Genomic DNA, 23,445 nt, shown 5'->3' on the forward strand with positions numbered 1-23,445 from the left:
CACTTGAGGCGAGTGAGGATGGTCTCCCTCATCCTTTGGAATGTAGCTGGGGCAGAGCACAATCCAAATGGGAGTACTTTGAATTCATATAGGCCATCTAGAGTGACAAATGCAGTTTTTTCTCGGTCTCTTTCGTCGACTTCGAGCTGCCAATAGCCGCCTTTGAAATAAATAGATGAAAAATACTTAGCCCGTCTCAATATGTCCAGTGAGTCATCTGTGGGTGGCAACGGGTATGCACTATTCAATTTCCGATAGTTGAGGCAGAATAGGAGAGTGCCGTCCTTCTTCTTGACCGAGACGACTGACGAAGACCACGGACTTTTTGAATGCTGCACAACACCATCATCCGGCATATCCTGAACTTGCGCCTGGATAACCTCCCGTTCTTTGGCAGACACACGGTAAGGCTGTTCTCGTATAGTGCGAGCGTCGTCATAAGTAATGATGCGATGTTGTGTGATGGCCATTTGAGGAACCTTCGAGGAAGAATCACAGCAGTACTTGAAGTCGAACAACAGTTGCTCTATGATCAGCCGTTTCTCCTTCAACAAGTGGCAGTTATTGTCGATGTTGTCAAGAGAGCGTTCGTTAGTTTCGACAGCCGTGGATGCAAAACAGACCAGATCGTGCCCTACAGGGTCAGCGAAAGCGATAGAAATTCCCGGAAACAAATGCCGGTGTTCATCAGAACAATTTGTGACAGGAAGTTCAGCTCGGTCATTGTGAAGCGACAATAAACGTCGAGCAGCGCAGACGCGTTGTGGCAAGCAAGATTGAATAGTTAGCCTCCGCTATAGCATCGCCTTCAAGGAAATAGTCACAGATAACTTCCACAAGAAGGGTGCTTCGCGGCGGCAGCGAGAAGCTCTCGGCGGAAATGCGAAGTGCGACATCGCGAGGACTGCTACTATAGTACTCTGTAAATTGTCCGATCGAAAGTGTGACGAGTCTACCAGAACAATAACTGCTCCATACGCTCGGAGAAAGTGAATGCCGATGTTAAGGTCTCGAGAGCAATCACTCAAAATGACGCAACTAACGATGAACGTAGAACCGTTAATCTGAATGCGAGCCGTGCACATCCCCTTTGGAGCAACTATATGACCGCCGGCGGTTCGAAGGTACACAACTGGTCAAGCAGTGAGCACTTTTCTCAGAGAAGTCGTCATACGGCCACTCAAAATTGAATAATCGGCACCGGCGTCCACTACTGCATTGTCTGTAGTACGACCGTCTAAAATAACAGGAATGTCCAGGAAAAAGCTTTCAGCTTCTCTAGGCGACGGTAAGAGCAGCTCTCGGTCATATGGAAGCGGCGACGACGGAAAGTCTTCAATGCAGCGACTGCCACGGGCCTCTCCCCCTAAGGTCGCTGTTTTCAGTTTTCCCGATGAGGACTAGATAAGCGGCCTTGATCCTCTCGTGAGGAACCGTGGGTGGACATCGACGAAGGCTTTGGTGATGGAGAGTGGGGGTGACGCTGCGAACGAGATGAAGAATGCTGCTCCGCCAGGTACTCTTCAATAACTCCGGATCGTTGACAAAACCGGGGAGGAGGCGAGTCGATGCGGAAGCCGTGAAGACCGAGGAATCGATACGGATAATCACAGTACAGATGGCCTGGTTCACCACAGTGGAAGCAGAGCGGACGGCTCTCAGGCGTACGCCAAATGTCGGCTTTGCGTCGGGCCAGGGGACGATCGTCGAAATACCGGACAGGCGCACCGAGGGCAGCGGAGGTGTAGGCGGCGTGAGTATGAGCGGAGGTGAATCGGGAGCCTGACTCTGCAGAACATAGCGTATGTGGGATGGTTGTCGGTCCCTGAAAGCAATGGTGGGCTCTTAACTACTGGCGAAAGAGGGCTCTTGAGCGCTTGTCGCACCTCCTCCCGCACTATATCTGAAACGGAAGATTGCGATGGCTGCAAAGGGTTGCAGAACTTGCTCAGCTCTTCGCCCACGACGCTGGGAATCAGTTCGCGCAAAGATTCAGAATGCCGCTCGGAAGATGCAAATGATTCCTCGATTGTGCTAGAATGAAAAGGTCGGTCATAAGTCACGACCCGTTGCTGTAGCACCCTTTCCATTGTGGTAGCCTCAGCAAGGAATCCGTTGAACGTGGGCGGTGGGTTGAGTACAAGGCCTGGAACAGCTGCGCTTTTACACCCCGCATCAAGTGCCTTACCTTTTTGTCGTCATGCATGGCGGAAAAGGTTTTCGAAAGAGGCGCGTCATGTTCTCGACGTACGCGTGGACACTCTCATTCGGCATCTGGAAGCAAGAGTGAAGGGCACGTTCTGTATAGTCACGTCAATCCGCGATGGTGTAAGCATCAAGCAGGTAACGACGGATTTCCTCCACGATGTTAAAAGCTACTCTCGGTTCTCGAACCAGGTACGGGCGCCATCCTCAAGGCTGAAGTAGATGTTCCTTAGTTTGGCAGCATCGTCCCACTGGTTAAAAGCAGCGACGAGTTCAAACGGAAGAAACCAGTCCTCCATATTCTTAAAGAGGTCTCCATTAAAGACTTTGGTGCTCGAGGGGACTCAAAGTTGTAGTTACTAGTTACAAGTCAATGCGACGCCCGCTACTTTTTGAGCAGAAGCACTGGATGTCATGTTGGCGGCTCCGGAGACAGTCCCTGGAGCCGTCGACTGGAGCGATCCACCGGGGTGTCCAATGGCACAGGGTTGGCGCGACGTCTTTCAGATGAACACTCTTGCATAGGTGATCGTTTTACCCACCAGCTGCACCAGAATGACATGTACACAATGAATCGGGATATCAAGGATAGCTTTTATGGCGGGGGGCTAGCGCAGGCAAAACAGCAGCAAAGCAGCAGAGACTCAAACGCGCGAGCGACAATGCGTCTTCTTCTTCTTTTTCTCCCTCGTTATAATGGCACATACCAACAGTGGGGGATTGGCGAGAATTGGTTGTAGGTGACATAATATAATTGATAATTTCGATTTGATTGTGTAATAGATAACCAAATAATAAAGAGTTAGTGTTGCTGAAATGATTTACATTTTGAAGCGATAGTAATAGAAAACAACGAAAAAAGGATTAAAATTTTAAAAGAATAAAAATATTTATGAAAAGAAAAAAGAGTCCAATTTAGACAGATCAGCGCTAACACACAAAACTTCTAGTAGCAATATTATAATTATGAAGTAGCTCACACATCAGTTTTAGGCCATACCCTTTGACGGTTGCACTAAAGGGGAGGAGGACAGGAACTGTAAATAGCAATCCTAGGCGAGCAAGAGGTATTTCTAAATAATTTCTTCTCTGTGTAGCATACCTGTGGCAGGAGAGGACGTAATGTTCAATTGTTTGCACGTCATCACATGGCGCACAAAGATTCGACGCGTGAACCCAGAATGACATAAATTAAGATTGAGGGAAGGAATTCTACAACGCATGAGCGTCATGGAGACCTCACATTACCTCGAGGTACAACATCGGACATTTCAATGGAAATTTAAATGGTTAAAATCCATAGTCGCAAGGAGTGGCTCTTGGCTCAAGTAGTTTAACGTTTGAAACCGTTCAAAACTGGATATATTTAGCAAAATAATATTGTGTACAACCTCGGCAACAGGCCTATTGAGAGCTGAAGTTGTAATTAATCCGCCATTGCATTAGAAACGATGCCGCAGTGTCCCGGAACCCACTGAAGACGTACTTCCTGTAAATGTAATGGAAGACACATTTTTGAGTTTTCTACTGCTGCTAAGACTGACAGGCAGTCAGAGAGTATGATTATGTCAGTAACGTTACCAGGAACGTTTTCAAGGGCCAAAACAATTGGAAGCAATTCAGCAGTAAATACTGGTGTGTAATCTGGGATCCGTACAGAAAACCTCCAATCGAGTGCTTGGGAATACATCTCTATTGCTGCTTTTTTATTCCGTTGTGAGGCATCTGTGAAGACAGCTACGTGTCGTGGATACTGTAATAACTAATCTTCAAGGGGCCCATTTATTACAGTGGTAGTCAAGTGTTTTGTATTAGATGGCAACAGCTGCTCAAATCACAGTGAAGAAGTAGTTTGAACATTGCCAACACGTCTTACTGACATAAGCGGAACTGCAATTTTGAACAGCAAGGACTGAGTAAATACAAATTGTGGTTGCTTATATTGCCGCCAATGATAATCTAGAAACTGAGCTTGGTGTGTAATAAATATAGGAGACCCTACTCCAGACAGAGATTCCAGTGCTCGTCGAGAGCTTCGCACAGTCAAGAGCTCATATCAAGGCTTCAAGTTACGTACACGGGCCTTTAAATAGGGGATTGCATTTGAAGCTGATTTTGGCAACCCCAAACATAGTTGTAAAGCGCGCCTCTCCAGTAGCAACAAAGGTCGTAGTTTGTATTTAGGATTGCCCTAGAAAAGGACACAGCCGAACTCCAGAATTTTTCTCAAATAAGTTTCATAGAGAAACAAAAAAGTATCTCTACGCATACTAAATGTCTTATTGCTAATTCGAATGAGGCGACCAAGGGCTCGCTGACCTTTCAGGCGATTACTTTTGATATGAGGCCGCTAGTCAAATTGGGAGTGGTATAATACACCCAAGTACTTTAAGGATTCAACCTGTGGGATTTGTGAACCGCAATACGCAAGGGAGATATTAAGAGGGTGCGCTTTCATTCCTTCACTCATTTTTTCACGTTTTCCTTCACTCCTCAGTCATGCGCCACCTGGCAACGCTAGGTGGCATATAAACGCAAGGGTATTTATGGCATTCTTTGAAAGAGACGTAGGTTTGAAAGTTAATGGGCAGGTTTAACCATAATATAAAGCCGCATTTGTCTCATAAATCCACTCGATAGCATAATTTAGAGCTAGTTAACAGCGCCGTCGGTATTTCGCGTCATCGGGCTTATACGATTTCTCAATATTAGAATCAATATTTTTTGCTATAGGCGACATGGAGAGGCGATTTCTGTTGAATGAAACTCGCTCTGTTAAAATAAAACAGCTCTCCCGAAGTTGGTGTCATAAAGACTGCATCTTGAAAAACCGAACGTCCAGGCATCAGTCGTCTTCTAGGTGATGGCAGAGGGCATTAAAAGAGCAAAGAGGCTGAAATTATGTAGAAGACCTACATTGCTGGTGAAAAACCAACGTACAAGTGTAACGCAAACTTTTAGCAGTCGTGATGTCATTCCCTGCATTGTGTCTGTTCCTGCACATTTTGCTTTGTTTTTCCACTTCCATGGCACAAATAAGTTAACTTTCTTATTACTGCAGCCATACCTTGGGAAACCGTTGACAGGCCTCCTTGATCAATGCGAACTGGTGCGCTTCAACAGCAGGCTCCTGCCATGGATACATGCTGGAGTGTGCCAGTGCTAGCAGCTCTAACAGCCCTCGTGATCTGCCTGCCTGTGTCATACATGGGCCTCATTTTTGTATTTTTCATCGAAGATTATGGACTGAGCCGTGCGCAAGCCTCGTGGACCCAGAATGCTCTTATCGTAGCTGTACACTTGTCAGGTAAGGATTTTAAGGTTCATGCTTTAATCTGAGGATGCAGTCTCTCTGGCGATTGCTTATTTCATTCTCCTCGTACAAGGCAACACTCAGACTTTGCATAGGTGCTTTTAAAACTCACAATATTCGCAGCTGGTTTCGCGTGTGGGTATTGAAGTCTCAACATTTTTTAGCCAAAGATGGCCCAAAACGTTACTTTAAATATAGTTTCTAATCATTTCGTGTTGGTGGAAAGGGAGAGAAGGATCTAACATGGGGGTTAATCTCGCCATTGCTTTTGTTTCTCACATGCTCCAATATAACCAGCTGAAAAATTTATAATCGCAATTGAACCTCATAGAACTAGGCTCACGCCAGCAGGACAAGGCGGCAAAGGCTGCGCTGGTATGAAAAGGTGCACGAAAAACGAAGCAAAAGCAAATACAGGTGTATTCAATTTATTTTGATCGCTGTAGGATTCTATTGCCAACTTCTTGTATTGATGTCACCAAAAGTTGCCTAATACATAGCCGCTGGCGTTTTGATTGATGAAAGAGGAATGCAGCGCAACAGAAACAGGGACATGCAAGCGGAACGCAAACAGCATCCTTATTTGAGTATTCATAGCAGCGTGTTTTAAAAGCATAAAAGGTTTATGCTTTCTCTAGCACACTTGAACATGACTTTGCCCAACTGTGATTGCCGCACCTTTAGAACGTGTTTTTTGTGAATGCTGTTTTAATCGCAAAATCGCGAATTGTATGTCAGTTAAAGTGGTTCTCCAGTTATGATGAACGCGGGCTTAGAGAACATTTTCTCAAGGATATCAACTGTTTTGTGGCCTTTATCACTAAAAGCAATAAAAGCCAACATTTCGGATCAGATTTAAGCAGACGGTGAACGGGACTTCAAATAAATCCACTACTAGCAGTGCTCAAAAACGCACTTCTATAGGAGAAAGACCAGAACCCGCACTTAAAAGTAGCAAAAATGTGTGGGATGGACGAATTGAAGAGCAGCCTTAAAGAATTACGGATGACAATTCCACAGAGCAAAAAAATGACTTGGACACTCCGTCCAGTAGCAGTTAGCCTCACCGTCAGTGTGATCGTTCTGAGTCTAGTTTGTGTTAATTTTAATTACGTCCACTCAAGTTTCTGTTTCCCGATCCCTTCAATATGCATTTCTGGATCTAGCGTTCAGGATCAGTGAGCTTTGTATCTGTCCAAACAATCGTAGAAAATGTCCATGATCGTTCATGCTGTGAGAATAGAGCTCATGTACGCATCCTCCGGGTGTAATGTTATGCAAGGCTGCGAACTCATTCCTTTGCGAGTAGAAGCGGCTGCAAAAGTTGCTTTTTTGCACCCTTTTGTATCTGAAAGATAAACGCAGGGTGCAAATATATCTTTATCTCTATGCCGAATATTGTCTCATTACAGGTCTCCTGGTAGGTGCATTACAGCACCGCATCTCTGTGCCTAACATAATTTTGCTGAGCAGCAGCATCGCAACTCTTGGTCTGTGTGCATCCGCTCTTTCGAGGAACGTCATCTGGGTTGCAGCCACGCTGGGCGCTATGTATGGTGAGCATTTACTGGCGATCAAGCAGCTATCCCTGGCTTTTCTCTCTGCGGTTGTCTTCTGAGCATTCGAACATTATTAAAGTGAAGCCGACAACTGCAGACCAAACACATTTTGGCTTCACTAAAAAAAGGAGCCAAGTACCACGAACGAGTTGATAAATTCCAGCTTAAACGAGGCATGCTGAAATGCGTCAATATCACTTTTGTCATCAGCGTGCCGGTTTTCCCGCAGTTATGGCCACTAATCATCAACCTTTTTAACACGGGATAAAACCTTGTTATTTAATATCTAAACTTGCTAATCAAAACGATATTCTTGAGGTGAAAGTAAAAAAAAAAAGCATTAGCGCTCTCCTGTTTGTAATCTAGAGAGTATTAAAATAAGAAATTTCTGTTTCGTGGTAATACTAATGCATACGCACTACGCAGGTGAATAATGCGTACTAAGATGTGGAAGCACGACTTCAAAACTTTGGCACTTCTTTCGCGGATATAGTTTGATGACTGCAAAAACCTTCTGCATGCACTTATTGTGCCTTGTTAAATCATATACGAGGTGGTGCCCAAAGAGAGCTATATTAGAGGACAAAAGCGATACCTCAGTGCAATTACAGTTCACAAAACAATTTTTTCACCAAAATAAATTGACGCGCTATTACAAAGAAATCTCACAAGCGAAATGTTCAAACGAAATGCGCCTTTGTATGCCACATATATCGGCACAACAGTGACATCCACGCTGCGAAAGTAGAGTGAAATAATATAAAACAATATGTAGGCACACGTGAAGAATTTGAAATCCTAAGAACCGCCTAAGGCAAACAACACTAATCCCATCATAACCTTAAAATGTCATTTAAAGCACATTTTGTAGCGCGCCTTGAAACTTCAGCGCCAGATGTCGTAAGTGCTAGTTGGAGAAGTGGATTGCATGGTTATATGTCAGGTGGGTGTATAAAATGAATAATCTTTAAAGTAGCAAGTGCAAGCTATTTGGTTTCGTTTTGGTGGTTCATTGTCCCAAAACAACTAAGGTAAGGAGACGCTTTTGTGGACGGCTCTGGAAATTTCGATCACCGGAGGTTATTTTAACGTGCGCTAACATCGCACAGCACACGGGCGCCTTGCTTTTCGCCTCCATCAAAAAGCGTTTCAATGTTCAGATTATCTTTCAGTTAAAAGTGGAAATTAGCTTTGGACATGTCTTTTAATTTTATTCTTATCTTGAACGCCTTATTTGTGTAGCGATATATTGCAGGAGAGAGAGAGAGAGTTATTGCGAAATTTGTGATTCCTTTTTTAAATATTTCGTTATAAATAATATGGTGCTCATTATTGAATTTGGCAGAGTATGGTAAAAGAACAGCGAGAATCCGATGCTGGTGCCTAAATATAACACATATCACGTAAACGTGAAGTCTTAAATATCCGTACTGTTTTAGATCGTACGTTTTGGTAAGAACTCCACCTAAACATTGAATTCTTGAACGTTTCACAAGCAAAATATTAGCAGGTTTCTGATGATTGGGGAATATATGTTTTCATTGTCACTGTAGTTGCAACATCAGCTAACGTACAGCAATGTTACATACAAAAAGACCTCTGGAAAGAAAACAAGGAGAAAGTAAAATTAAAATCACTGCTTCAAATAAACTTGCAAACCAATATTTATGTATACCAATATTACAGGGCTTATCTTATATGACCAGTTGCAATTTCCACGGAAGAGAAAAATTGCCTTACTTTCAATGGTTGAACAACACTGGTTCATAATATGAAGGCGAGATACCTGTATACCTCTGCAGGGCGCTTACTCGCAAAGGCATATGATTGCTGCACTTTTCATCAAGTATATCTCGCTCGATTTTGATGTGTTAAAGCGTATATTCATAGAACGTTAATCTTAGGTTGAAATGTTTAGATATGGCAAAATGATTTCTGAAAGTGTAACCGATACTCGCAATTCTGACACTTGCTTTAAAACTGGAAAGTGGGCTTACCCGAAACTACTTTCAACAAAATAACGTTTTATCGTTTGGCCATGTAATCATTTCTATAGTTTTAAAGGACCACGTGCTCTATGTCGCTAATAGACAGGAGGTAATGATGAAATAATATCGCAAATAAGTAGCAAGTAGCTGAACAGGGGGTAGTGCTCCTCAGAATCCATTAGGGTCTCACACAGTGAAGCAGAACACTTTGACAGGAACCTCCCTGTAGAAAATACCTTACTGCCATAGTAGGGAAGGTGGTAGCTACAGAAGGAATTATTAGCGGCGACAACAGTGAGCGGTAACCCACTGATGATCCTGAACACTTTTTTTGGGGCAATGACAGAAATATATATTTTTTTCAAAACATAAATAAAACAGGTTTCTTTACCGTGTATGGTATCAAGTCTAAAACAGATCGTTAGCGCTGCTTCTGCCGGGCGCAGTGTTTGCTTGCCAGCGTTTCATGCTAATGCCTTTTAAGAGTTCAGACAGGCTATCTTTGTTTGATTATGATGGCTTTAAATGCATATTTCTTGCTGTGTTTACCTTTTTATAGGTCTCGGCGTGGGAATGTTCCTGATGTCCGCCTGCATTTACAACTTGACTCTTTTCAAGAAGTACAAAGGCACGGCTCTCACAATGACGTATCTCGCCTGGGGCATCGCAGGAATTTACGGCCCTGCCCTGCTCACCCGTCTTCGAGAATCATACGGCCTCCAAGGCGGATTACTTATATGCAGTGCAACAGTGTTCCATTCTGTTCCCTTGAGCATGCTAATGAGGCAGCCTTCACTGATATCGCTTCGATGCTTCAAAACCTTGATTAAAGCAACAAAGGGGGTCTCAGTTCCTCTCGATGATCCATCAACCAACAGCGACAGTAGCCACATTGAAAACTTGTGCAAGAATAATATAGATCGTAGGACATCAGCGACGACGATTTTCGAATACAGTGATTTCACTGAAGTGGAGGCTGTAGGTTCGGATCCGGACACGAGCCACTGTACCAAAAGAAGACAAGAACCTGTAATTGCTTTGAAGAGTCACGACCATCAACGCCCTGCCAGCGTGTTCAGTGCTGTCGTGGCTCTCCTTCAGGCACCTGCGTTCTACGTGTTTCTTAGCACCACTGTGATTGCCGAATACTCAATGATTTCGTTCGGAACAACCATTGTAGATTATGCAACAGACAAAGGCGTCGAACTACATGCGGCGGCACACTTGGTAACATATGGAGCTGTTGGATATACCATTGGTCGAATCTTCATTGTGCCCTTGTCTGACTGGTTCCCGAAAAGCCGGTCCACCCTTTATGCTAGTTGCTTTGTAATGGAAGCTACCTCGACTATATTGATGCCACACGTCAGCACTATGCCAGGAATTGCGACGCTGCGCGTCACCGAGACAGTGGCACAAGGCTTCGTGATCGCCGTCCGTGGTATACTTCTGGCTCACTACATGGGCATCGAAAAAGTAGCAACCTGTACGGGACTGTTTGGTCTCGCCATGATACCTGTGTCCCTGGGGAGTGCAACGATAATCGGTGAGCACCACCATCACTTAAGCGATATGTATGTAGTAGGTTCCTGATAACGCGCAGTTGGGTCAAATGTGCATTTGGCATGCTGTTTATGAGAATATTTTCGTTCTTTTCTATAGCGGTTGCCCTAGTATTAGATGCAAATTGACGGCAGATAGACTAAACTAATATTATATTGTGAGCATTGTGTGGCGTGGAATCGTGTTACCTTGTTCGGTTTGAGCACGGCACAGCGCTTGTCGCTGCTTGAAACACTTCCCCAGAGCCCACTGTGCTGACTAAAAGGACATGTTTTCCTTGTGCCCTTGACAATCACTCGGTGTCCCTCACAGTCCTTATCGTACCATATTCCTCACAAGCAGCTTTTTCCGCTGCCTCTCTCTGTGTTCTCTTTGGCACCATCAATCCTGACCTTCCTGCGGCTCACCGCCAAGCTTTGCAGGAATTACTTCGAAAACACCAAGCCTCGTTTGGCGTCACTTCTCCGACCTCGGGCCGACCTTCTGCACCACAGCAACGCCTCACTACAGAAGGTACTTCTATTGTTAGCCGCCACCCTTACCGTGTTTCCTTATCAGAACGTAAAATCATAGAAGATAATGTAAATGATGTGCTCCGACGAGACATTATTCGGCCCTCAGCTAGCCCCTGGTCATCTCCGATCGTCTTGGTAAAAAAAAAGGATGGGTCCGTGCGTTTTTGTGTTGATTACGGCGCACTTAACAAAGCCACTCGCAAAGATGTTTACCCTATGCCACGAATTGACTCCCTCGACTGTCTTCAGGGCGCCGATATTTCTCCATTTTAGATTTGCGTTCCGGTTACTGGCAGATTCCGACGCACGAAGCCGACACAAAACGCTTTCGTTATTCCCAATGGGCTCTACAAATTCAGTGTCATGCCTCTTGGACTTTGTAGTGCCCCCGCTACGACTGAGCGCATTATTGACACTGGTCTTAAGGACTTCAGTGGAAAAAATGCTTGTGCTACCTGGGCGTCATAGTTGTCTTTTGTGCGAATTTTTTTATCATTAAGTTGTCTTGATCCAGTATTAACGTGCCTGGCATCAGCTGGCCTCCAGCCGAACAAAAAAAGTGTAATTTCGCCAAAAAAGAAATCAAGATCCTAAGCCACCTCGTCAGCCGCGATGGCATTCGACCGTGACAAACTTGCGGCCGTTTTGAACTTTGCACGCACTTAGCGGACTAAGGATCTATGCAGTTTTATTGGCCTATCGTCATACGTTAACGGTTTCATTCGCAGTTTTACTACTATTACTGCACCACTACACCACCTTCCTACCGACCGTACTACTTTCAATTGGTCCGAAGAATACAAAAAAGCTTTTCAATCCCTGAAGAATGCCCTTACTTCTGACCCTGTTCTCGCTCACTTCGACGACTCTGCTGCCTCCATTCTCCACACCGATGCCATAAGCCTCGGTATTGGCGCCGTACTTCTGCAACATGATACCACTTCTCGGGAAAAGGTAATCGCGTTTGCCAGTCGAACTCAAACACCAGCGGAACGAAAATACACCGTCACTGAGCAAGAGGGCCTCGCCGTAGTTTCGGCAGTTAAGACATTCCGCCCCTACCTCTAGGCCGCCATTTCACGATCGTTACCGATCACCACGCTCTCTGTTGGTTATCAACCCTCAAAAATTTAGCCGGGCGCCTGGGCCGTTGGATTTTTCGTTTGCAGTAATACGCCTTCGATGTCAAATACAAATCGGGTCGCAAGCATCGAGATGCCGATGCTCTTTTCCGTTGCCCGCTTACAAAATCACCACTTAGCGCTTCTTCGCGCCTTCCTGCGTGCACCCTCGACGTCTCAATGTCGTCTAGAGCTCCATACATCACCAGTGCTTCTCCTGCCGCTGCTCCAGATCGCTACGCCGTTATTTCATACCGGCCAGATCACTACTGTTGTTCCCTAATCGACCTTCTTACAGGTGCTTCTCACCCTCCTGCCGGTAGGATGCGCAGAGAACTCCACAACTTCAAACTTGACAACAGCGGGCTCTCTCGTTATATTTATTGCTCTGAAGGCACCCGTTGGGCCCCTGTTATCCCGAGAGCGTTTCGCACCCATATCTTGGCGGCTCTCCGCAATGATGCTACAGCCGGTCACTTAGGCTTTGATAAAACTTCCCACTACTTGAAAACCCGTTTGCCGCAAGCCTGGCAAAATACGTCGCCTCTTGTCTGCCATGTCAGCGTCGCAAACGGCCGACTTCTCCTCCTGCTGGCCTACTACATGCGCTACCTTGCCCTGCTACTCCTTTCGCCGTTGATGGAATAGACTTATACGGGCCACTTCCGTTGTCCGCGCGAGGTAATCGCTGGATCGTCACCGCCGTCGACCACCTAACACGATACGCTGAGACCGCTGCCCAGCCCAATGGGTCAGCACCTGAGATCGCGACCTTCATTTTGGAGTCCCTCGTACTACGTCATGAGACCCCTCAAGTGCTTCTTAGTGACCTTGGTCGGACATTTCTGTCGGCGATTTTAGCCGAAGTTCTAGAGGCCTCAACCCCACATCACAAATTCACCTTCAGCTATCACCCGCAGACTAGTGGGTTGACTGAGTGATTCCACCGTACGCTTTCTGACATGCTTTCAGTGTACGCCGACCAGGACCACCGAAACTGGGACGTTATACTTCCTTTTTTTACGTTCGCCTACAATGCGGCTGTACAGCGGACCACAAGTTACACCCCGTTTTTCCTCTTTTACGGACGTTCTCCCGCTACCCTTCTTGATGCACCTTTCCTTTCCACACATGCCAGTTCTTCATCTTCTCTTCCTGACAAGCTCATTTCCCGAGTGGCGAGCTCTCGCCGGCTTGCTCGCATCAACACTAAATCTAGCCAGGAAGACACCCAAGTGCCGCTGTGATGCAACCCACCGCCAAGTTTCGTTCCGCTCCGGCGACGAGGTGTTAATTTGGACACCATTAAGCACTCCTGGCCTTTGTGACAAGCTCTAGCGTTACCATATTGATCCTTACTTAGCTCATGCAAAAGCCTCTCCGGTCAACTATCGCATCTTCGCTATTTACCCTCCTCCGGACAGTCGCTACCGTGGCACTGAAGTTGTCCACGTTTCACGCATGAAGCCTTTTATTCGGTGCAATGCTGAGGACTAATTGCGGCCTGGCTGGCCGCTTCAGCTGTGCAGGCGAAATAGTGTGAGCACTGTGTGGCGCTTCATCCTTCACACAGGTGAACGTGCCGCCTAATCTTCATCCTGCTCTCTCTTGTATCGTCATTGTTGACTGTGCTTCGCTACAGTGTGCGACCAGGGCTTCAGATCTCCAATAAAACCTGATCCGCCAAGCCCGACCTTCGCGTTACCTTACAATATGTTATTTATCACTATACATTTCAGTTTCACGACATCACAAAAATACTACTGGAATTTTGATGACTTCAATGTTATTTTGATATAATAACATAGAAGCCAGATGGCTTTGAACAGAGTGAATTTACTAATGTATAATTATAATAATTATATTAAAAAATATTAATATTACCCATGGTCATTTACACCTAATGCAATGTCCCATCAGGAGGCCCTTGAGGTTCTAATAATTAAAAAAATAAAATAAAATAAAAATGTGTACATAGTATAAGGAAGCAAAGCAGAAAAGGTTCTAATGACAACTTGACTCGGCCGCAGGCCCCAAACAAATAGCAGTGACAGCTTCACATTGGCAGTGCAGAACATATACTGCACTGCTTTTGCATTCGTTGAGTTTATTCTAATAACCATGTTTATGCACGACCATTCATCTAACGCAGCAAGTGTTGAATTTGCATTATCAATGAGTTCATCTGCCGATCCTCCAGTTTGAAATACTATAATAAACTTAGCTGCATAGTAATATTCTGCTTGACCGAATTAGTTGCGGTGCGGCAAAACACCCTAGAGGGATGTTCAATGCACGCATACACAATCCATGCCAACCTAATTGGTTCACAGGTAGTGTGCCCAGAAGAAACCAATAGTGAGGTTTTCTTTAAGGGCCAACTTCAGATTATATTCTGCCGTTGGGCTAGCCTCTACACAGGATACAGAATGCATTTAGGTTTCTTGCCCCTGTTTTACCACTTCTTTTCAGTGTCAATTTCGTTGCTCTTCCCTTCTGCCAAGTTTAACGAGCTTCCGATTTCGTTCCATCCGTTGAGTCCTTAGAGTTAAAGGTTGTGCTAAAAACGTATTTCAAATGCATTGTAAATATTTCATATTTATGTTGTAATATTTTGTCCCTATGCTTAAAATGTACAATGAATGTATTATAAATATACTAGAATGCAGCTTTGGCTACTTTTTAAAATAATTTAAAAATACATTTTTGCCCGCGTAGAGTATTTGTAGCATATTACAAATGAATCCTACAAATTTCGGCTTGTTATGCAGGGAGGAAAAATGTTCTAGCCTGATAGTGTAGTTTTAAGCCATACTAATCTACTCAAACCTTTGCTTTCATACTAGCACAAAGTATACAAATAATATGCCACTTTATTTCTATCAACCTACATCATTCAAATACACTAAAGATGAACCAGAAATACGCGTCACTTTTTGAAGCGAGAACGATGTATGAAAAATGCACCAGACATATGCTCGTAAATGCTGTAAGAAACTGAAAAGAAAAACACAAAACATTTTCAGAGCTGGCTAATAAGAAACAAAAACGACTATTACTAACTAATGTCCCAATAGGCTGACTTTGTTTGCTTTTTCATGCCCTTGCTATCGATCTTTACAAAGCTTGCGGCAGTTGACATTACATCCATTTCATGCGAAAGTTAAGCGAAGGAAAAATTGAAGTGTGGTACCTGTCCCTTTGAAGGTATGTGCCATGAGGAACCGCGCCTTATGTGTTTCGGGTCAACACACCAATGAAGGTAAAATGACGCGCTCACAATACAACACATCCAGAAGGAGCCACGGCCACTGCGATCACACAAGCACTGCAGATTTATTTGGTGTTGATAATGTGAGATTATAATAATGAAATATGGATAGAAAGTAGAATAAAAAAGAACCAAATGCCCGCCGACTGGATCACAATTTAGGGCATCCAAGTTTCCCTAACGGTGCACTACCTACGAAGGTAAGAAAGAATTACAGCTTAGTTTCTATTTTTTAATCCTTCATCTTCATATTATATTTCACTTATCAAAAAACAAAATGATCATGTAGGAGTTCCCATCTTTAGGTGACTTTTGGCTCTCTATGCAAAAGTCTGCCGAGAATTTCAGGGTGCACTCAATGTCTTGGTTCTTGGTCGGTTCTAGATAGTAGAGGACGACTGCTGAGTCCAGTGGTCAAATTTTGTTATGGTTTAATGGGGCCCAGAAACGAGGCCAGCGAGGCTAAGCGGAATCAATGTAATCAATGTAATCGATAAATATTGAATCGCACGCCATCCTTTCGCAAATATACCATTTTACCTTAAAGGGCATAAAGGACTTTAAAACAGCGTCCGTGTTTTCCGTTTGAATTCACTTGCCTAAACGATAAAAACAGACTATTGCTTTGTAGCTAGTTCCGCTCATGAAAGCTGTACTAACAACTCCCTCTCTATTGTTCATATTATTTCGCCTACCTATTGTCGTTTCGAATTTACACAGGAGAGGAAATGTAGGAAAGGGGCATGCGATGTGGTGTTCAGCCGCACCGGTTTAGCACCCCGTCTTCTTTATTCTGCCGCTGCAAATCAATGGTATCTTTTACCCTTTGACATCCCCTGCGCTGTACTATGCAGTGTGCGCAACTCAGGCGAACGCCCGGCACTGGGGGTGACCACGGTAAATTAAATCTTGAAGATTCAAATCATTATCGTCATTTGTATTCTCCCTTTTGACGACGTCTCCGCGACATTGCTAACACTTATGGACGCACATGAAACCCATTTTTGGAACATCTTTCAAAATTAGCGTTGCCTTTGGTCGCCATGAGAAGCGGGTTGTGGGAGAAACTTTGTAAGAAAAAAGAATAATTCCATTTCTGTTCCTTGCTCTTAAGAAGTCCAGCCGGATTTGATCTGTTTTTTTTTTTAAAATGGTTAATATTTTCGATTGCAGGTTTTTTCCGGGACACGATTGGATCTTACGACTGGTTCTACCGAATGCTGGCAGCCCTCAACGCGGTTATGGCGCTTGAGCTGTGCCTCTTTTTTCTCACAGACTGCACGCGCACGCGACGACAGAAGGGTGCACTAAGCGGTGTGTCCAAGATCCAGGTGGATAGCGAGCACCCTTTAGCGGCTTCCCATAAGTGAGCTGGATAACCTGTGATGTGCAGAACTGTACTTGTGCTCGATGGCATAGACCAACAATGTCAGCATTAAGCAACGAGTCCCAAACAAAGCAGCGCCAATTTGATAGCCACCCTTCCTACGCCAGAAACCACTTTCAAGCGCAGGCGAAATGTATGTACAATACAACGTAAACTCCTGCTCGCAAAACAAACAGCTCTCGCTACTCTCCGTACAAACGGGGATGAAGTAAAAGAAACTTAAAAGGCAGGAAGCGCTTTTGGAAGGGAAGCGCAGAATGGCAGTTGGAATTCTCTGCGGAACTAGGGCGTTCCGTGCTGAAGGGGAAATAGGCTTCAGGGGAGGGAGCAATGTTCACAGAGGAAGTACCTTTATTTACTATTATAAACTGGTGAAGTTTGTGTCATCCCATATTTATTCCAAAGGCGACTGCAGACGACCAACGGCTATCTTTCTGCAGAATTTAGCATTATACCATGTCGTTTTGCCAGACGTACAATGCAGGTGATGCTCTTGACAACGAAAACAAAGCTCTTTCAATGAAGATACTGCCGAGAAAAATTCACAATAAACATTATTATTAAAATCATGCAACAACCCTCTAACCTAATCAAATACAGTTGACAAAAACATGCGTCTTTGGAAATAAATCATGCAATTTGTGACATCTTCTCAGTGAGAGTATTTATCCGAACGCTGAATATCACAGTTAACAAGCCAATAAGTATACGCAATTTTCAAGCTAAATAAGGTTAGCCCTAGCTCTACGAAACACTCAATTTCGTTTAGAGTCGCTTATTCCAATCTTGGGTGGCTTGTGATATGCCAAGTTTGCTAAAAGCAATAATTAGCTTCGTTTTCTGGCCTAAGGAAGGCAAAGTCAAATCAAAAGTTGTATATTGCTAAAAACGGCTAAGTACGGTGTTTCTATTAAGTATTAATTTGTATCTTTTTATTGATTTTCAAAAAAAAGGTGCCAGGAGAATAGCTGCTAAACAAATGACTCGCCCAGTGTGTGAACAAAGCTACTCAACAAAATTGTTAAAAAGAGAAGCAGGTTTTTTTTTTTGTCAATGTCGCACCCCAGGATGTTCAAGTGGAGTCGCTGCCTTATTATTTATTGCGCAAGATAGTTTTTGGACAGAAAAAAAGTTCTTTAGGTAAACGCTACCTTAAAGAAAACAACATATGAGAGCCGTTTTGTGAGGTCTACAACTTTTACAGCAGCAGCTTTTTCTCAAACCCCTATTTAAGATAGGTAACCATGCAGTGTAGACAAATTATTAAATTCTGATAAATGGATATCAGTGGAGAATCAGCTACAGGACACCAAATATAATACAGCTGGTTGCAATTAATTAGGGCTTGCCGTATTATTTTTACATTGCTTTCATCTAGCTGAGGCGCTACCAATAGATACAGGTATTAGTGGTGATGGCTGAGAAATCAATATTGCCGGATTGTTAAATCGGTAAATTGCTGCGCAGAATTCCGCGACTTGCCGTAGCGCTCTGCCTCGGCAGAATTTAGTATGACTTCTTTCGTCTACTGGCCTGAATGCATGACAATATTCCTCATGGGGATTGAACCAAAAAGTGGCCCTCTTGTATATCGTGCTCTATTTTATGAGAAGTGTATAGTTTTGGTCAGTTCTCGCTCTGAGAAACAGCAGCACTCACCTCTCGCCGCCTCTGAACAAAAATAGTTTTGTCGAGACAGCAAGACGACGCGTGCGCAACTTGGGCATATGCACTATTATTGTCACCTTAGCATGTGTGCCTCCCGTATCTTATAAGGCACCAGCAGTTAAAGTCTCATCCTACCAGGAAATCTAGCTTTGGTAATTTGGACTACAAATAACATGCCTCGTTCTGCAGATGGTAGTCGGCAGGTGCCATTAGCATGCATAAATTGGTTGTCCCGTTGGTGACGTCAAGAGATCACGGAATGACAGAGTTGACAGCCGCTGTCAACACGAGTTTCGAATTTCAAATGTGGTTCATGGCTGGTATTATAGCACGAAAGGAAATGCGGACGGCACATGTTGGGTGGGGTTCGTAGGGGTGTAAGGAATCAAGCCTTCCTGAACTGCTTTTCAGTTTACACGTGCTCTCTATATTGCACGCCGGCTTGTTTTTACGTGTCGCCTAATGCGGCATTGTGCAGTTTGTAGGCGCTGCTAAGTCGTACTTTACATCTTAGTTAGTAGGGAAAGGACGAAGTGCCCTCTCCCAATACACATGTTAACCGAGCCGAATATGCGGCCTTAGGCCATGATTGCCCGTTTGTGGTGCATGGGTAACTTGAACATACGAATGACTTGGTAAACAAGTTCTAGATATAAATATCAAGCAAGATGTGGAGCCTCCTTGAATTAATATTTATGCGAGGAGGTTGGATATTATCCGGTATATTACGACTATTCTGTAATAGATGAGTAGGTCTACGGTGATATAAGCGGGAGATAAATGATTAGCGATATACAAGACTGGCAGCACGTGTATGTGCACTTCAGCTAGGATCTGCAAGAGAAGCAGGTAGGGTTGTTTTTGTTTACAGGGTTTAAAGTGCCAAACAGCTTATGGTATTGTCGACAACGTTGTTCAGGGCACAGGAAATTTCCAACAACAGGGGCTCTTAAGCGCGCATTAATGACACACACCACATGTTCGCCTCAGGTTTAGTGTGCACCGAAAAGCGGCCGCAACGGCCTGGATTCGATAGAGCAATTGAACGCCCCAACAACACCTCAACTCCAAGGCGGAGCTGGCAGAATGAAAAAATAAGGTAGCCGCGTCGTCCCTTTAAAGGCAGTGGATGAGCATCGCCTAATGTTTCTGTCAGGACTGCTTGTACTGCGAAGCATACTTCTTGGCATATAATATGTTTCAATGACGCCAGTGCTGCTACAAGTGCTTCTGCAAAATATTGAATCGAACATATTTAATGGTCACAGTGAATACATGTGTTACTGAAAATTCTTAAGTGGTATTTCGATTAAAAACAACGACACAAACATTTACTCCCGTGTACAAACACTACACACCCAATTAATGCATTTTTCACCTGTCCTAGCGAACTCTGCTAGACAGCAAATTGACAGTATTGAAAGAGCATTTCTACAATCAATCGCAATGCGTTAGGCAACTCTATTGCACTCAGCGCCCGTCCTGTCTGTTCTTCACCTCCGTCCACGTCTGTTGCGCTGTTTTTCTATCATGTCGCAATACCAACTCGCCCAGATGTCTCTTCTATTGCATTTCTTGGTTTCGAAAATATAGCAGTGAAGAAGCAGGGATTTAGGTGTAAGTGGCACCAACATGGCCTTAATAACGAAAACGCCAAACTTACCGACCCGGAACTGACTGGCTCCTATAAGCGGCGCTCATGGTTCCACCGGGTACTAAAAACCGCTTCCTCCATGAGGGCTACGTAACAGTAGTCGTCCTCTGTTTTGCGCTACAAGGGCCGTGCGAACTTGGTCCTTTGTCGGCGCTGCTTGTTAATCAGATGGGGCTTCGGAGGTGCCACGCAGTTTTGCAGCACCGATCTCTTCAGCCGTCATCTGATGTTTGAGGCACAAAAGCACGTCAAGTCTCAGCTCCTCCTTCAATTCTTGAGCAGTGATTAAGGCATTGTTGGCTGCTTATTTATTTTGTATTGATTAGTAGCTCAAAGGCCCATTTCAAGGGTAATTGCACGTGTAAGTGCGTCTGAGCACATATAAAACTTTCTATGGACGATAATAAGGATGATGGGTCTGCACAGAGTAGGACGGCTCTAGGCAAGTCGTTCTAGCCCTCTGCAGTGCGAAAAAAAAACGAGATATGTGCAAATCTCCGGGCAGGGGTAGCGCTGCGTAATCCTGATAATATCCACAACCATATATGGAGTATTTGTTGTACGCTGCAGGGGCACCCAAAATTTACTCCTAGCGCTCGAAGCTGATGGATTCGCAAGGCAGAAGCTGCTATAGGGTATTTGGCTCAGAAAGCTTGGTAGAAACACGACTTTCACGATGTGGTTCCTTGACTAGGGCAGCCAATTCAAACCACCTGCCCTTTTTTGCCTAATCATGTGACCTCTTTGAGTTTGCTTCTTGCTGCAAGGAAAATGCTAGCCATTGAGACTGCATGGTGACTGCAACTGAGGGCTACAAAGCAGAAGAAGGTTATTAACACCATCCAATGCGGCCTTCATCGTTCTTTTTTGGAAACAAATATAACATATTTCACGGAATGAAGGGCTTTAGTGCAATATTTATATTTTAAAAAAGTGGCACAGTATCATCGTCTGAGTGGCTTCGTACTCCCTTTGCACTAATTATCAAATGTGTTTATTTTCAAGGGTAACTCCGTTGGTTTTTACATTCGAGTATTCTGGCAAATTATTATGTAGCCGTTGTTCACTGTGTCGCATTTTATCACAATTAGGGGCCTCGCGATAGTTCACTTGTGCACTAACGCTTTTAAAATGAGCAATTTTAGTAGCATTAGTTCAGTTGAATTTTCAGGCAACACAGAGTTTGTGACATTAGATATATTGCAGCCTTGCTATTGCCCTCTACTTCCGTGAAAAACACATTTGAAGGCTACAGCTTTAAAGACTCATACATTCCTCGTTCGTTCGGTCACACTAAGGCTGTCTATCAAATGACGTCATCACACAAAATTGAAACTTAAGTTATTAGAAAAATAAAAATGCGTTCTTCATAGGGAATAGAGCGTCCATTCCTCGGATACCCAGCCGAGCACTTAAATCAACTGCGCCCTTCCCGGGATCGTGAAACGCGCGCCATAATTATCTTGGCTACCGTGAGGATGTTAGTACCCATGAGAATGATGATGTGATTAGTGATAATAATAATGATAGCATTAGCAATAATAACTACTGTGCATTTACCTGATAATTACAATAGAGCAGATGTGATGCACCGTGTGGGCCAGCAACGCTAGGACATTCCCATTTCTGCAGTGGAATGCAAAGTGCATGCTTTAGGAAGGCACGCATAAATATATCTTACACACTTCCTTAACTGCATCGCATGACTTGAGATTTTTATCTCACATGCTTTCTGAACGCGTGGGCCAGAGTCTTTTTTGATACTGCATATGACGCCAATAACGTATCAACCAGACCGTCATTTTCTGCCAAAAAATCACTTGCGGTTCCAATTTAGTTTTACATTCTTAAACAGTATCTTAGGACAGTGCACAATTCCTAATCAAATATGAGCACAAGTCAGTTTTAGCAAAAGTGTTTGTAATGCTGTTTACACTCACTTTATTGACCGCACTCTCTGCAGTTCCGCCAACTTACAAAGGAGGGTTTGAGATGTACCACTAATGTGACATATATGCCGTTTTTAAATCTCAGTTTCTTGTACGCAGTGATTATATTGTTACTGAGCGGTATTCGCTGGCCGCGCTGAAGAAAAATAAGTGCGACAGACTCCCAGAAGAAGAAGACGCAGACGAGGGCTGTGCTGTGCGAGTGCTGTGCTCAGATCATCCTCAGTGGTGTAGACAACTGCAGTACTGTGAATATTTCCCGTAACATCTCTTGGTGGAGGTGAATCTTTCGATCCCTATCACAAGCTGGATCTCCGCAGCGGCCGACGCATCGTTACCACCACTATGACTACTGACGCCGCTACATATGCTGCCGCCGCACCTGCTGTCGTCATGGCCCATCCCCGTGACCCCGGAACCTTCTGTGGGACCGACGACGTTGATGTCGACGACTGGCTGGCCCTGTACGAACGAGTCAGGAAGCACAACAGGTGGGATCCCACACTTATGCTCGCTAATATCATCTTTTACCTGACTGGGACAGCGCGGGTGTGGTTTGAGACACATGAAGAGGACCTCACATCGTGGGATATCTGTAAGCAGAAACTCCACGACCTCTTCGGAAAGCCCATTGGCCGCCACCTTGCCGCCAAAAAGGCGCTCGCTTCTCGCGCGCAAACGTCTACAGAGTCTTACATCACTTATATACAGGACGTCCTATCCCTGTGCCGCAAAGTCGACCACGCCATGCCTGAGGAGGATAAAGTCGGCCACATAGTAAAAGGCATTGCCGATGATGCTTTCAACCTCCTTCTATGTAGGGATTGTTCCACCGTGGACTCTGTACTACAAGTGTGCCGACGTTTCGAACAAGCTAAACAGAGGCGCATATCTCAACGTTTCGACCGGCTACCGAACACGGCTGCCAGCTCTTCCTGTGTCGATCTTCCGCCTCCTCGACCGCCAACTAATGACACTACTTTCACCCGCATCGTCCGCCAAGAGCTCGAGGCAATGACTCCTGCAGCTTCACTCTTGCATACCCCCGACAACACCTTGGCTACAATATCACTCATTCAGGCTGTTGTTCGCCAAGAGGTGGCCAATATGGGTCTCCCTTCTACCTGCCGCACCGACACCGTGGATTCAGGACCTGCCCCTCCAGTGATTGCAGCTGCCTCACCCACCGCTGGTTTCTCGCCCCGATATCGGTACCGCAATCCGAATGAATGGCGTACCCATGACAATCGTC

At 44.6% G+C, this 23,445-nt stretch overlaps 1 protein-coding gene across 1 annotated transcript; it reads left to right on the forward strand.

The window, feature by feature from the left end:
• The first annotated feature begins 1,618 nt into the window (after positions 1 to 1,618).
• LOC146194776 (uncharacterized) lies at positions 1,619 to 16,905 on the forward strand. The gene is made up of 5 exons (XM_084596636.1): positions 1,619 to 1,753; positions 5,332 to 5,512; positions 6,931 to 7,074; positions 9,625 to 10,611; positions 16,709 to 16,905. Exons 1-5 carry the CDS (start codon positions 1,619 to 1,621, stop codon positions 16,903 to 16,905), a joined length of 1,644 nt encoding a protein of 547 aa, XP_084452762.1.
• The last annotated feature ends 6,540 nt before the right edge of the window (positions 16,906 to 23,445 follow it).

The sequence above is a fragment of the Amblyomma maculatum genome, chromosome 3 (assembly GCF_055883805.1).
Source record: "Amblyomma maculatum isolate TAMU_Amacu chromosome 3, ASM5588380v1, whole genome shotgun sequence".
NCBI classification, from domain to species: Eukaryota; Metazoa; Arthropoda; class Arachnida; order Ixodida; family Ixodidae; genus Amblyomma; species Amblyomma maculatum.

Excerpts from the sequence above, each read along its gene's own strand:
- LOC146194776 (XM_084596636.1), top strand. The coding sequence starts at position 1,619 with ATGGCCTGGTTCACCACAGTGGAAGCAGAGCGGACGGCTCTCAGGCGT. Across the intron at positions 1,754-5,331 it reads GCAGCGGAGGTGTAGGCGGC|GCTCCTGCCATGGATACATG; the intron begins GTGAGTATGAGC and ends CTTCAACAGCAG. Across the intron at positions 5,513-6,930 it reads CGTAGCTGTACACTTGTCAG|GTCTCCTGGTAGGTGCATTA; the intron begins GTAAGGATTTTA and ends GTCTCATTACAG.